At 37.9% G+C, this 14,846-nt stretch overlaps 3 protein-coding genes across 8 annotated transcripts in view; 2 read left to right on the forward strand and 1 right to left on the reverse strand.

Moving 5' to 3' along the window:
- Window positions 1-14,846, reverse strand: part of LOC111610154 — a 66,728-nt gene that overhangs the window by 35,421 nt on the left and 16,461 nt on the right. Inside the window, exons 1-2 of one of the 3 annotated variants that reach the window (XM_023342943.1) lie at window positions 5,983-6,020; window positions 5,822-5,878 (exon numbers count right to left, since the gene is read on the reverse strand). The gene's annotated coding sequence lies outside the window, so the exon portion shown is untranslated. The other 2 variants (XM_023342942.1, XM_023342945.1) reach the window with 2 other exon arrangements.
- LOC111610155 (SET domain-containing protein 4-like) lies at window positions 426-3,230 on the forward strand. Its single transcript, XM_023342946.1, has 4 exons — window positions 426-763; window positions 1,417-1,522; window positions 2,416-2,474; window positions 2,883-3,230. The coding sequence occupies exons 1-4, from the start codon at window positions 656-658 to the stop codon at window positions 2,973-2,975; spliced, it is 366 nt and encodes a 121-aa protein (XP_023198714.1). The 5' UTR covers window positions 426-655; the 3' UTR covers window positions 2,976-3,230.
- LOC102221621 (angiomotin-like) overlaps window positions 8,137-14,846 on the forward strand; it is a 64,841-nt gene continuing 58,131 nt past the window's right edge. Inside the window, exons 1-2 of one of the 4 annotated variants that reach the window (XM_023342928.1) lie at window positions 8,137-8,663; window positions 11,294-11,354. In XM_023342928.1, coding sequence (XP_023198696.1) covers window positions 8,583-8,663; window positions 11,294-11,354 — 142 coding nt within the window. In that variant the 5' untranslated portion in view covers window positions 8,137-8,582. Of the gene's footprint in view, window positions 8,664-10,111; window positions 10,262-11,293; window positions 11,355-14,846 lie in introns of those variants that run through there. The other 3 variants (XM_023342929.1, XM_023342930.1, XM_023342931.1) reach the window with 3 other exon arrangements.

Genomic DNA, 14,846 nt, shown 5'->3' on the forward strand with positions numbered 1-14,846 from the left:
TGTTATGCCGAGAAATGCATGCCTGCCGAGTGGGAGCGCGCATCGCTCTAAACTCTCGCATATTGATGAGAAAACGGACTGAAATATGACCGAAGAGCAAATATTATCCTATTGATATAAAACTAATATCAGTAGTTAAGGGAACAAATGTGATTATGTAGAAAAAGTTATTCCACTCATAACTCTTTCTTTCTCCATTTTAGCAGGGGATGCATTTTTTGGCAATATGGATTTTGTTCCTGCCGATATCTGCATGCCCTCTCTATTTTCCTCAAATATTATCCTATTGATATAAAACTCATCCCAGCAGTTAAGGGAACAAATGTGATTATGTAGAAAATGTTATTTCTTTATTATCGCTATTGCAAGGATACTGAAGGAAATAAATCTGACAATGCATCTTTGCTAAATGTAAAGCATGCACAAACAATTTTTATTTTGGTTTAACATAAAAATTAAATCACTTTTTTAGTAATTTCAACAAAAGAATATTCATAACAATAGGTTTCCTTAACTCACTTGGAGAGTCCCAAAAAGATGTGAAGAGGTGCTTGGAAGCAACAAGGTGAGAAAAACAAGAACAATTATTGTTTATTATAATAAAAAATGTCATAATTGGATTTCTAGAATGTTAATTTAACATTTTATCCTCTCAATGGCATTTATGAGAACCAAAGGGATGAAAGTCTCAAGGTGGAAATGTGAAACTGTCACCCATGCCATCCAGCAAGATATGGTTTCGTGTGGTGTGTTTGCGCTTAAAGTAAGTGCTGTTTAAATATATATATATATATATATACACACCGTATATATATATATATATATATATATATATATATATATATATATATATATATATATATATATATATATATACTTGACTGATTACTTATATTTCTTATGTAATGTAGAACATTGTCTGCTTACAAATCAATTTATATAACCTTTATGTGTACTGTTCTGTCTCTTTCCACATACATGTATATCTATCTATGTCTGAAGATAGATAGAATTATATATCAATATATTGGTATACATGCTAGTTTATGTTTTTGATGTTGTGAAAAAAAGATTAATATGAAAGTGGTGGTCTAATAATCACATTGCCATTAATCTAATGCTATTTTGCAGGAGTATAACTTTTAAGATGATGAACAGCTTTGGCTTAACAACTTAAACTGTGCATTTCTACCTGAAATATAATGTAGTTTATGAATTCTATTGCTTTATTACACAGTTGATTTATCTTAATGACAATGGAAAAAGTCTGAAATAAGTACAGCAAAAATGTCTAATTATTCATAAATGTCATGACCTCTATATGACAATCTAATACTTTGACAAATATTTTGTATTTGTAATGAGTCCGCTATTAATCTTCTTTCTTTTTTCAAAAAAATATATTTGCCTTTACAGTTTGCAGAGTGCATACTGGAAAACAAGGACCTGAACTTTCCATCAACAGCAGAAGCTGTTAATGCCACGAGACTCAACATTTCTTCCACACTTCTCTCAGAATCAGGTATCTTTTGACATATTTTTTATTCAGTTCCTATGTGGGTGGGATACTATGTTGGGTGTAAAATCATGCACGCACAAAAAAAATTGTGTTAGGTCAGCTATTTTATCTAATTAGAAATATTAAAATATTGAACTTTGCAGATGTTTGAAGTACAATCATGTCAGTGTTTATGTCAAATTCAATTAGTGAAGAGCATTTCAATACACCTGGCCTTGATCACTAATAAATAAATTACACATAACACAGCCCAATAACTGTTGAGGCAAAAAACATAATCAACAAACTTAAAATTGTTCTAGGATACAATTACACTTTTCTTGAGTAGCTTTAATTAAGTTACATAACTTAATAAGCAAAAAGGATTTGCAGTTTGTGAAAGTACTAAACTGGAATGAGATGTATTATGTGAACCATTATATTCATTACTGTGTTTTCATAAAATTAACATTTACAAAATGACAAATTTCACAAGATGTACATACATGTATATGTAGATATATTAAAATTTTCTGAATGCCATTTTTATACTTTCAGTGGCTCAAGTTGGAGAAAATTATAAAAAAGTAAACACTAAATGATACTTTCTTTTACCATAAATCCCAGAAATACATTAAATACATGTGTGTTTCAATTCATGAATAGACAGACACCATGTGAGCCTGCCTAATATGCCAATATGATGTGCAGTTTCTATTACTTGTATTTGTTTATAAGACCAGACATTATCAAAAAGGGATGATTGGACGACTGAGATATACACAGAGGATTATTGTAGTTCCACTTTCAAAAGAACACTAACAAATGGAATTATTTAAAGGGAAAAAAACGCAAAAAAATTACCATTAAGTTTATTTTATAACATTGATTTAAAGATGCGGTTTGTTTTTCTGTAGACTCAGTGGAGAATCTCTGCAGACACTGTGGCAGTGAGGACACAGAAGATCATATGTGGGTAAGACAACAATGTAATGCAGTGAAAAATAAATTCAAGCAAACCATATACCATCCTTAAAATAGTTGCAAAGTATTTAGATATACAAAAATAAATCATAATAAAATAAATAAACACCCAAGGCAGGTAAGTGGGAAGTTGTTTAAGTTTTTTTGTTTTTAAGTACAGTCGTAAAACATTAAACACAGATGCTTATGGTCCTAGAATTTTTTTACCTCCATACATGTCAGGAACATGCTGTCATCTCCTCAAATAAAGGGCTACCAATCATATATTGATGATTAAGAAGAAGCTTTATGTTGACAAAACCCAATATCACCTTCAGTAACATTGAACTAAAAAGAAACATTTTTTATGTTGAATATTCTTTATGTTGTTATTTGACTATTTTGCTATTTTTATTTACAGATCGCATGTGACAGATGCAACTGGTGGAACCACCAAGGCTGCGTTAAGGTCCCACAAACCGACACAGACTACTGCTGTGCAATGTGTTTATAGATTTTATGTTTGTACCAATCTAATTATTTAATGACTGCAGTTTAGTGGATTTTCAGTTTAAACATGTGACATAATTTTCATTGACTTAATTGGTTTTCCAAAATTTTTTGTTATGAATATTCTTTTGTTGAAATTAATGAAAAAAAGTGATTAACCTAACCCTAACTCCTAACCCTAACTATAGAGGTGCAGTCGTATGTGTACAGACAATAGAGCAGGGGGCTCAGCACACAGCCCTGTGGAGAGCCAGTACTAAGGCTGAGGGCAGTGGATGTATGTTTTCCCACCCTAACTCTCTGCTGTCGGTTGGTCAGTAAGCTCAGAATCCACATGCAGGTGGAGTGAGGGAGCTCAGGTCCCCCAATTTGTCCACCAGTCTGTGAGGGAGGATGGTATTAAAAGCAGAGCTGTAGTCTACAAAGAGCATCTGCACATAGCTCCCCTGCTGCTCCAGATGTGACAGAGCAGCATGGAGGGCCGTGATCACAGCGTCCTCTGTGGATCTGTTGGCTCTGTAGGAAAACTGGTGGTGGTCAAAGCCAGGAGGGAGAAGTGCTGTGATGTGACTCCGGACCAGTTTTTCAAAACACTTCGTCACCACAGGGGTTAGTGCCACAGGCCGGTAGTCGTTGAGGCAAGAGATGTGAGGTTTCTTGGGTACGGGGACTATGGTGGAAGATTTCAGGCAGGATGGGACTGTAGACATGGCTAGGGACTGGTTGAAGATCCTGGTGAAGACTCCAGCCAGCTGATCGGCGCAGTCTTACAGGACACGTCCAGGGACGCCATCAGGTCCAGCAGCCTTCCTTGGGTTGACAGCCCGCAGTGTGCGCCTCACCTCGTGCTCCTCTACAACGAGGGGTGTGGTGTTGTGGGTTGCTTGGTGTAGTGTGGCTGCCTCTGTTGGCTTCACCTCAAAGCGGGCAAAGAAGAGGTTCAGCTCCTCTGCCAGGAGGAGCTGAACCTCTTCTTCAGGAGGTTGGTCTCTTCTTCAAGAACCAACCTTCCGCAGCTGCGAGGTTGGTCCTGTAGTTGGTGAGATGCTGGATTCCCTGCCACACCTGCCTGCTGTTGTTGCTGTCAAGGTAGCCCTCTATCCTCCTCCTGTAGTCGGACTTAGCCATTCTGATGCCGCTCTTCAAGTTAGCTCGGGCTGTACTGTAGACGGTCCTGTCCCCAGACCTGAAGGCGGTATTCCTGGTCTTTAGCAGGCGCTGGACCTCCTGAGTCATCCAGGGCTTCTGGTTTGGGAAGACCCGGATGTGTTTATCCACAGCTACAGGGTCAATACAGTTCTTGATATAGCACAGTACACTGTCCGTAAAAACCTCCAGGTCCTGATGTTCAAAAACATCCCAGTTTGTCCTGTCGAAACAGTCCTGCAGCTGCTGTGTCGCATCCTGTGGCCAGGATTTGATGGTTTTGGTGATGGTTGGAGCAGTTTTCCTGAGGGGGGCATAAGCAGGAATTAAATGCAGGGACAGGTCATCGGACTGACCCAGGTGAGGAAGTGGTCTAGCCCTGTAGCCTAGCTTGATGTTGGAGTAGACTTTGTCCAGAGTGTTAGCCTCTCTTGTAGCACACTTTACATGCTGGTGGAATTTGGGGAGCGCTGTCTGCATGGCTGAAGTCCCCCGCTATGATGTGCACAGCATCTGGATAGATGCTCTGCAGATGGCTAATGCTGCCATGCAAAAGTCCGATAGCTGTTTTAGCATTAGCATCCGGTGGTATGTAAACAGCGGTTACCATGACTACCGTGAACTCTCTGGGGAGGTATATTGGTCTACATCTAACAGTCACATACTCCAGGTCTGGGGAGCAATGGCTGATGACAGTCGCTGTGTTAGTACACCAGGTGTTGTTCACATACACACAGAGCCTCCTCCTCTGCTCTTACCAGAGTCCTTCGTTCTGTCGTGGCGCTGTACTGTGTAGCCTGCTAGCTCAATGGCAGAGTCCGCTACGTCTGGATGCAGCCAGGTCTCCGTGATCAGAAGAATACAGCTGTCCTTCACTGCGCTGTGAGATGCAGCCTGTAGTCTCAGTTCAACCTGACAGTCATGTTTTTGGACTGTGGGAGGAAGCCGGAGAACCCGGAGAGAACCCATGCATGCACAGGGAGAACATGCAAACTCCATGCAGAAAGACCCCGGGCCGGGAATCGAACCCAGGACCTTCTTGCTGCAAGGCAACAGCTTGAGGGAGAACTCTATAAGCCAAAATGATCAATGTGTTGATATTTTTTTTTATTATTTTGATGTGTTAATCCAAAATAAAAGGCATGTTCTAATCCTAATTTAATTTAAAAAGCCTTTCTCTTAAGTTATGGAATACAATTTAAATATATGTTTTTTCCAAAATCAATATGTTTATAGTTTCTATTATTCTGTTCTCCATTTGGAGTTCATATACATGTAGACAGCACTTAAATGTATCATCAGCCTTTCATACAGGCATCTTATGCAATATAACATGTCTCTGACCATGTTTTGATAACATAAGACTTTAAGCTTTTCTTTGTTTGGGTGTAAAAATGTTAATTCACCAAAATGAGCTGAATTGTGAATTTATTGAAATTGTTATGAAAAAAATAAGTTATTAAATGAAATGTGTTCTAAAAACTGTCGTGTTCTGTGTTTTCTGTGTGTTAATTTCGAGTTTTCGGTGTCTCTGTGTCTCCGTGTTGTCCCTTGATTAGTTCCCAGGTGTTTCTTGTTCCCTGATTACCCCCAGTGTATTTAGTGTCACCTGTGTGTCTGTTCTTTGTCGGGTCCTCGTCAAATGTACGTGCTGCCTGTTGCTGGACTGTGTTTCTTTTTGATTAAAATCATCATTCTTCTTACCTGGGTCTGCTGCGTCTGCCTCACCACCCCTCACTGCACCGATTCATGACAAAAACACTGCAACATATAATGGGAAGAGTATGCTTTAATCTATTAATATTGAATGTGAGCAGTGTAGTTCTCAAGCAATATATTTTGCAGGATATAGGTCATTGTAATACCTTCATTTTCATACTCTCCCCGCATGCATGAAGCTGTGACAGAACTGGAGAGTTCCTGTGATTCACCTACTGCTGAAATCATATAGGTGTACAAAGGATTTTTAGCTGATGTCCTTCTTTCCAGCTTTTAGAGTGGTAAGATTACTGAGTTATTTTACTCTATCATTTTCACAAAGGATTTTCATTATTGTCAGTCTGGAAATGTAAAGCATCAAATCTTGATTAGAAAATTAAACAAATTTGTAGAGTACTTGCATTAAAAAAAGGAACTAGAAAATTCCTGAAGAAATTTAACCGGGACCTGCCAAAGTGTGCCCGTCGGTTTGGACCCAGCGTTCTGATGCTACAAATTAGCATCAATGCTAAAGAAAGCTGCAATCATATGAATACAATGACAAGAATGTTTACTAACATTGACTTGCACCATTCAGTATGATAAAGTAAGTGTATCAGCTAAAATTAGCAAAAATGCTAATGTTAGCGTGATTGCTGTCAGTAGCATGTGGGACATCACTGGGATGTTTTCTATAATGGTATTACTCAATTCAGTAGACTAAACATGGCTAATAAGTCAAATAAATAGCTAATAGCTTATATAAGCTAAAATGCTAATGCTAATGAACTGCCTTGCTGCGCAAGGCAGTTCCCTGACCTGAGAGAAAAAGATAATGCAGAATAATATTATTGCACCGCCGCAGGCGGTGCACTAACCTCAGGGGCATGTTGAGGCTTTTATTTTGAAATTTTTGTTAAGCTTAATTTCAAAGGTCCAAACTAATCCCACGTCTAATAGTCATTGGGTTAAATCAGTTATTTATTGCTCAAAAGAGCAATTACCTAATGTAAGATTTCTCAAGGCTTTTATTTTGAAATTTTTGTTAAGCTTCATTTCAAAGTGCCAAACTAATCCCATGTGTAACAATTGCTGGGTTAATTCAGTTATATAGTGCTCAAAAGAGCTATTATCTGATGTAAAAATTGTCAAGGCTTTTATTTTGAAATTTTTGTTAAGCTTAATTTTAAATTGCCACACTAATCCCATGTGTAACAGTGCTTTGGATAAAAAAGTCACATAAAGCCAAAAAGAGCAATTATCTGATGTAAAAATATTCAAGGCTTTTATTTTGAAATTTTCAGTATGCTTCATTTCAAAGAGCTAAACTAATATCATGTGTAACAATGGTTGGGTAAAATCAGTTATAAAAAGCCCAAAACACAAGTAGTTCTAAAGGCCAGCTCAGTCCTCCTCTGTAGCAACTGACAGTTCCTCCATGTTGTAGTTCTGACATTCAGCTCAGACCTCTTTTGTAGGCACTCAGTGTCCGCCATGTTGTAGTTCTAACCTTCAGTCATTGTAGTTCTAAAGAGCAGTTCAGAGAGGCAGACTAAATTCTATGTCTATTTTGAGTCTAACTGACACTGTTTTGTGTCAGTTAGACTTTTGTTTTGAGTTAAATTTGGCTCGTTTTTTGTTAATTATGTCGCCACAGTTACTCGAAATGCCAACAAAAGTAATAGCTCCCCTCACGGGATTGAGCCTCACGTTTTGATATATATATTGTGAGGGGGCATGCAGCGGTACGAGCCGCATTAACGGTAGTAGGAAGCGGCAGTTATTTTGAGGTGTAGAACAATAGGTGCCTGCCATGCAATGCATAGGGATTACATCCCTATGCATTGCTATGGGCAGGCCCCAATAAAAACACGAAACGTTTTCCTGTAATAATTATGAGTCAGAAATATGTAGCTACTGAGTGTACACACACAGTAAAGGCACTGTCTTGCCCAGTTTACCTAATTTCAAAATGAAAATGAAAATGTTACATCTCATATTGAATAAAACTGTTTGCACTGAGAACGTTTTATTTGGTCACACAAATGGGAATGTGATATATTTCATGCACATCATGTCTCAGCTGTAACCAGCTGAACTAAATTGATTATTAGAGGTTATCAGGAACCCAATATCAGCAACCACATTTTACTTGACATGCGCACACAGCGACTCTCGTCTGTCCGACGGCATTTGAAAGCAGCAACAGATCGTTTTACAAAGGGTCTTTGTCATTTTTTCCTTTCTTCAATTTTAGTTCCTTCTTTCTGTTGTAAGTTCAGAGCTATGCAATGTAATGAGCAGATGGACTCTATAGACTATTATGTTCTTAGAAAAACGAAACAGCTTCCGAAGGATGCCAGAGTGTGACAAATATTTAATAACCGTTTGTTCTTGAAAACTATGATTTCATTCAACATTCAAGTTCTACTTTTCTATTGGTGAAGTGTGTAATGTGATCGTTTGGAATATCATGTGTGTCCTAAAGGAAGTAAGTTGATTTGAACATAAAACGCATGGGAAACTGGAAGATGAGATGAGGGATTTCCGAGCACAAATAAAGAGAGATTAAAAAAATATTTTAAAGACGTAGGAGGTCTTTGAGGAGGGGGGAGGCTGGAAATTTCTCCTGTTGTGCAGGACAGACTGGGACGGCTTCCTGCCGCCTATTGCTCCACTTTTTTTCTACAACTTTACAAGTACAGTTTTCAGCGAGGACGAACTATTTAGTCACGAAGCAGTGACTGTAAACTGGGACACAGGATTAATGCTGAGTCGAGGGGAAGAACTAGAAAAAAGATGTTCGTGTAGCTTCAAGGAAAGAAGACGGAAGCAGCTTTACAAAAAGGTAAATTCAAACTGTCCACAGACCTAGTGCACTGCTTAAATAACGTGCTGCTTTCGTTGGTATGCCAACGCTTTCCTGAAAGCTTTAGGCTACTTACTTTGTAGGCATCAAAGCAAACAGACAAGCAAACGAACATTAAAAAGAACCAGATGAAAACTTCCAGTTCCAGTCTAAAAACATGGTTGACTTCTCGCGAGTCATTTACTCTTCTACCCCCCTCCACCGCTACCACACACACACGCGCGCACACACACACACACACGCACACGCACAGACGAAGCTGCTGCAATTGAACTGATTTATGTTTTGTCTAAAACTTTTAAGCCCGGAAAAGCTGAAGTGTTGATTCACTATTTTCTAAAAAGCCAAACTAAGCACCCCGTCCCCGCCCCGCCCCACCCCATTTCCTTAGGCTCTAAGGTTTCTTGGAGGAAACTGCTTGTTTCTTGGTCTGAGCTCCACGCGGCTCCACTGTGAGTCCTTTGGTAGCCTTGTAAGTACATAGGAGGTGAAAGTTGTACCAATGCTTTTTTTAAAGTCAGATTACAATCTTTTGCTTGTTCTTTAAGTAAATACCTAACCAAAGTTTAAGCAAAGGATATATTTGTTTCATTATAAAGGCAAATGTAGTTGAGAACTTATCTAACCTTCAATATCTCAATTCACTGAAACATTTAAAATTAGGCCTAAATGTATCAATATGACAATATTTTTTATACAGTTAGCAGATTTGTGGTGTGCTCCATTTTCCCTTGTATTTGTTCAGCTTATCATTCTCTTCAACTTGGTTTGAAAGAGAGAACTGTCACACCCAATTTCTCTATTATTCACCTGCAAATCAGAGAACCTGCGGAATTAGAAGTTGTTTATGCAGCAATCAGGCTTACTACAATTAGAATAATAGGTTGATAACAAATTTCCTGCCAGCATTCTTTTCATTCAAAAGTCATTACTAAATGTGTCTGTTACAAGGTTTGTGACAGATTTATTAAAATACAGTGAAAGTCAGTAGTAAATAGTTCTTTAAGGTATCACGTTTTGTTTGATCTGCAGGTGTCCTGGATTTTGAGCTCTGGTTGATGAAGAGATTTTTTTCAGTGTTTAACATAATCTTTTCCAAAATGCAAATTGCTTATCTTTATGTGTACATATGGGCTGTTGACTGTCTTATTAAGTCTCTTGTGTGTTGGCAGACGGTTTTCACCCAAAGTTTTTCATAGAGTGGGAAGATTTTTTTTTTGTAAATCAACTCAGCAAAATACTTTGTGTTAAACTATAATGTCTCATTATTATAAGGCCAAGAAAAAGCTATTTAGCAAGTCTTCATGTAGTAAATTTCAAGCCATGAAAGAGCACTTTCATTGCTGCCAGAGTTTGATACAGAAGTATAGAGGTGTAGTCACAACTGAACAGTTGACAGACTCACCTGTCTACCACCCTGCCCCACCTGTTTTTGTGTGGGAATACTGTGTGAGCAGCACATGGAAAAACAATTGCCTCACTTGAGCTCAAAGCAGATAGTTCCCTGATTTTGGAGAGACCAAGTGAAATTTAGTGGATTCTTTCCTTTACGCAGACCACTACTCCAACTGGCAAAGGTAGGATATTTTTATGTTTGATGAGTTTTACAGGAAATTAACAGAGATAAATAGGCTCTTAAAAAGATCTAGCAGCAGGCCCGAGTATATATCTGTGTGTAAGATGGATGTATTTGGCTTCGTAGCCTATTGAGGCCTTTGTGGCATAAATACTTAACCTTCAGAAGACTGATAGGGGACAAGGGAACCAAAGGCTGGTGCTAATTTGGTAGTTTACGTTTTTAGATTTAAGGTTATGATGTGAATTAAGTTTAGTATTAGGCATAAATTGAGCTACTAAAATAAATGTGAAGTTTGAACTACAGTTCAGTACTTTAATGTACTTTGAAATACAAACATGTTTGTATACTGTGTGTCTGTGTTTTCTTGCTGGTGGTGATCAGAGGGCCCAGTGGCGCTGATTGTCTGGCAGCCTTGCTTTTGTCAGTGTGCCTTAGAGCAGCTGTGACTACAATGTAGCCTAACACCAGCAGGGTACCTGTATGTGTGCTTAAAAGAGTGAGCGACTGATAGTCATGTAAAGAACTTTGAAGTCTGCTGGACTAGATAAAGTGCTATATTTTATGGGCCATTTTGTTTATATTGCCTGCTTGTTACCATTTCTGGTATATAATACCTTTTGAAGTCTTACATGTTTATATGGAGCCTAGTCGTAACATTGTGGCTCCCCATTTTTAGAAATAGTGGCTAGGGTTACAGGAATGGTTTGAGATAAGCTAAGGGTGGCATTAGAAATATACTGGTGACAAATTTAATCTAACTGCTTAGGTTTCATCACAAATGGACTAACTAAATAAATAAATCAAAGTCCATACAAAGTCCTAGTGTGGTTAGAAATACAAACTTGTGTTTTTATTATATATACATAAAAATCAGTGCAGTTTGATTTCCCTCACCCTCATTATATCAGCAAATGTCTGAAAGCTGAACGTTATGAAAAAATGACCTGGTTACCGGACACTCCTCTTAAAGAAAATGATTGAAAATCCTTTTAAAACAGGCATTTTTCCTTTTTGTCTCATTTACCTACAGATGTTTCGGAAAAAAGCATCTTCATCCTTGAGAGTGACAAGGATAACGGGAAGCTCAACATGTAATAATCTTTTTCTCTTTGTAACATGGGTGTAAAGTGTTAGACATTCAGCTTTGTCAGTAGAAGCCATTATTATTATTATTATTATTATTGTTATTATTATTATTATTATTATTATTATTATTATTATTATTATTATTATTATTATTATTGTCAATTCTTTCATTTCTCATTAACTGGATTCAAAACTCTGGTTGTTTTACCCAATATTTTTCTGACCACTGAAAATGTTGTGAAAGTTAAAATACATCTGGGTTGGTTTCTTCGACATTGTTGAATGTTAAATTAAAAATGCATGCTTCTGTCTTAAGGTGGATATTTCTAATTTTTTAATCAGCTTTGGAAATGTTCAAATGGTGTATTTTGCAAGTGTGAGCTGTTTGCTTTTTCATATTCTGGAAAGCCTTCGTCACTTTATCTTTTTTAAGAACATTTTTGGTACTAGTGCCCTTTATTTGACAGTAATTTGACAGGAAGTTAGCAGAATGATAGGAAGAGGAAAGACATGCAGCAAAAGAGCTGAGGATAAGAGTCAAACAAGCATACAGTGGGGAGAACAAGTATTTGATACACTGTTGATTTTTCAGGTTTTCCCACTTGCAAAGCATGTAGAAGACTGTAATTTTTATCATAGGTACTCTTCAACTGTGAGTGATGGAATCTAAAACAAAAATCCTGAAAAATACAATGTATGATTTTTAAATAATTAATTTCCATTTCATTGTGTGAAATAAGTATTTGATACACCGGAAAAACGAAACTTAATATTTGGTACAGAAACCTTTGTTTGCAATTACAGAGATCAGACGTTTCCTGTAGTTCTTGACCAGGTTTGCACACACTGCAGCAGGGATTTTGGCCCACTCCTCCATACAGATCTCCTCCAGAGCCTTCAGGTTTCGGGACTGTCGCTGGGCCACACGGACTTTAAGCTCCCTCCAAAGATTTTCTATTGGATTCAGGTCTGGAGACTGGCTAGGCCACTCCAGGACCTTAAGATGTTTCCTACGGAGCCACTCTTTAGTTGCCCTGGCTGTGTGTTTTGGGTCGTTATCATGCTGGAAGACCCAGCCACGACCCATCTTCAGTGCTCTTACTGAGGGAAGGAGGTTGTTGGCCAAAATCCCACGATACATGGCCTCATCCATCTTTCCCACAATATGGTGCAGTCGTCCTGTCCCCTTTGCAGAAAAGCATCCCCAAAGAATGATGTTTCCACCGCCATGCTTCACGGTTGGGATGGTGTTCTTGGGGTTGTACTCATCATTCTTCTTCCTCCAAACATGACGAGTGGAGTTTAAACCAGAAAGTTCTATTTTTGTCTCATCAGACCACATGACCTTCTCCCATTCCTCCTCTGGATCATTCAGATGGTCATTTGCGAACATCAGATCGGCTTTGACATGTGTTGGCTTGAGGAAGGGCACCTTGCGTGCACTGCAAGATTTTATTCCTTGACGGCGTAGAGCAGGGGTCCCCAAACTTTCTCCTGTGAGGGCCACATAACTTGTCCCTTCTCTGATGGGGGTCCGGGGTCAGTTTGTAACAGAAAAAGTGTGACGATTGTAAGAGTGCTAAACATAAAAATGTATTGTTTTTCAGAAAGCACAATCAAATAACCTTTTCTGGATTCTTCAGAGAACAAAAGTCAGGAAATAACACTATTTATGAAATAAATAATAACCAAATAACACTGGGTTCTCCACATAAAAAAAAGGGTTAGGGTCAATTATATGCATGTATAAAACAGTTGCTAACTAGTAGTTAATAATAAATAAAGTTCATTACTAAGGAACATTTATTTTATTGCAAAAGTCCAACTTATCAAATAAAAATGCACATATATGAAAATACTCTGGTATTGTTCAGGGGGCCGGACCAAATGTGGAGGCGGGCCGCATCTGGCCTGCGGGCCGTAGTTTGGGGACCACTGGCGTAGAGTGTTACTGATTGTTTTCTTTGAGACTGTGGTCCCAGCTCTATTCAGGTCATTGACCCGGTCCTTCCGTGTAGTTCTGGGCTCATTCCTCACCTTCCTCAAGATCAATGATGCTCCACAAGGTGAGATCTTGCATGGCGCCCCAGACCGAGGGAGATTTTCCGTTATTTTGTATTTCTTCCATTTTCTAATAATTGCACCAACTGTTGTTGCCTTCTCACCAAGCTGCTTGCCTATTGTCCTGTAGCCCATCCCAGCCTTGTGCAGGTCTACAATTTTATCCCTGATGTCCTTACACAGCTCTCTGGTCTTGGGCATTGTGGAGATGCTGGAGTCTGATTGATTGAGTGTGTGGACAGGTGTCTTTTATACAGGTAACGAGTTCAAACAGGTGCAATTAATACAGTTAATGAGTGGAGGACAGGAGGGCTTCTTAAAGAAGAAATAACATGTCTGTGAGAGCCAACATTCTTACTGGTTGATAAATGATCAAATACTTATTTCACACAATAAAATGGAAATTAATTATTTAAAAATCATACATTGTATTTTTCAGGATTTTTGTTTTAGATTCCATCACTCACAGTTGAAGAGTACCTATGATAAAAATTACAGTCTTCTACATGCTTTGCAAGTGGGAAAACCTGAAAAATCAACAGTGTATCAAATACTTGTTCTCCCCACTGTAGCTGCGTTGAGGTCATCTGCTCTAACCACTGTGCCATGTGACACCCCAAAATCATCCTTACTTTAGACAGATCCAAAATACTTTTACCGCTAGTTCACACATAAACTTGATAAAAGCCCTACCACTGTCCCATTGAAAAATGTTGGAAAAATTCAGGTTCAGATAAAAAGGAGGACGTTAGACATAACATAACAGAATGCTGCATAACTTCACGAGTTTAATTTAAAGCTAATCCAGAATTACAGATTAGACTTTCCAGGCATTGGTTCTGTACTACAATATTATTATTGTTGTTATTTTACCATTTAAATTCAGCAGCGGTCAATTTAAGCTACTGTAATCAAATTGATGGAGTATGGTCTGAGAATATGAGAGTAAAGACTATACATTAACAATGCTACTTAACCTTATTCTGATCAAGTTTTTGTTGTTGGCAAGGTGGGAGGGTATGTGAACAAAAATATGTATGTTTTCTTGTAATTTTAGCCATTTTGGGTGGCTAATAATTGTTTTTTTTATAGGTACATAATGAAAGTATTGCTTGCTCTTGTTAAAAAATAAGACCATGATTTTTTTTAAAATATTGTGACTAATACAATCACATGTGCTATTCTAACACTTTTGGATATGCAGGTTTTTCATTTCAATTTCAACAACAAAAACTGGAGACATTTTTTTTAACATTTTATGTGAAAAGTCATAAGCACAATTGCTGGTATGGAATAAATTTAAGCCGCCCTCTCATCTAAATTTTTTAAAGTAAAGAAATGCATAATAAGAACATTTACCTCAGCTTTATGAAGAGGATTTACTTAGTTTAAACCTCAGACCAGTGCATATGGGTAGGTATAAAGCTACTAACAAA

The sequence above is a fragment of the Xiphophorus maculatus genome, chromosome 11, assembly GCF_002775205.1.
Source record: "Xiphophorus maculatus strain JP 163 A chromosome 11, X_maculatus-5.0-male, whole genome shotgun sequence".
In the NCBI taxonomy this organism is placed as follows: Eukaryota; Metazoa; Chordata; class Actinopteri; order Cyprinodontiformes; family Poeciliidae; genus Xiphophorus; species Xiphophorus maculatus.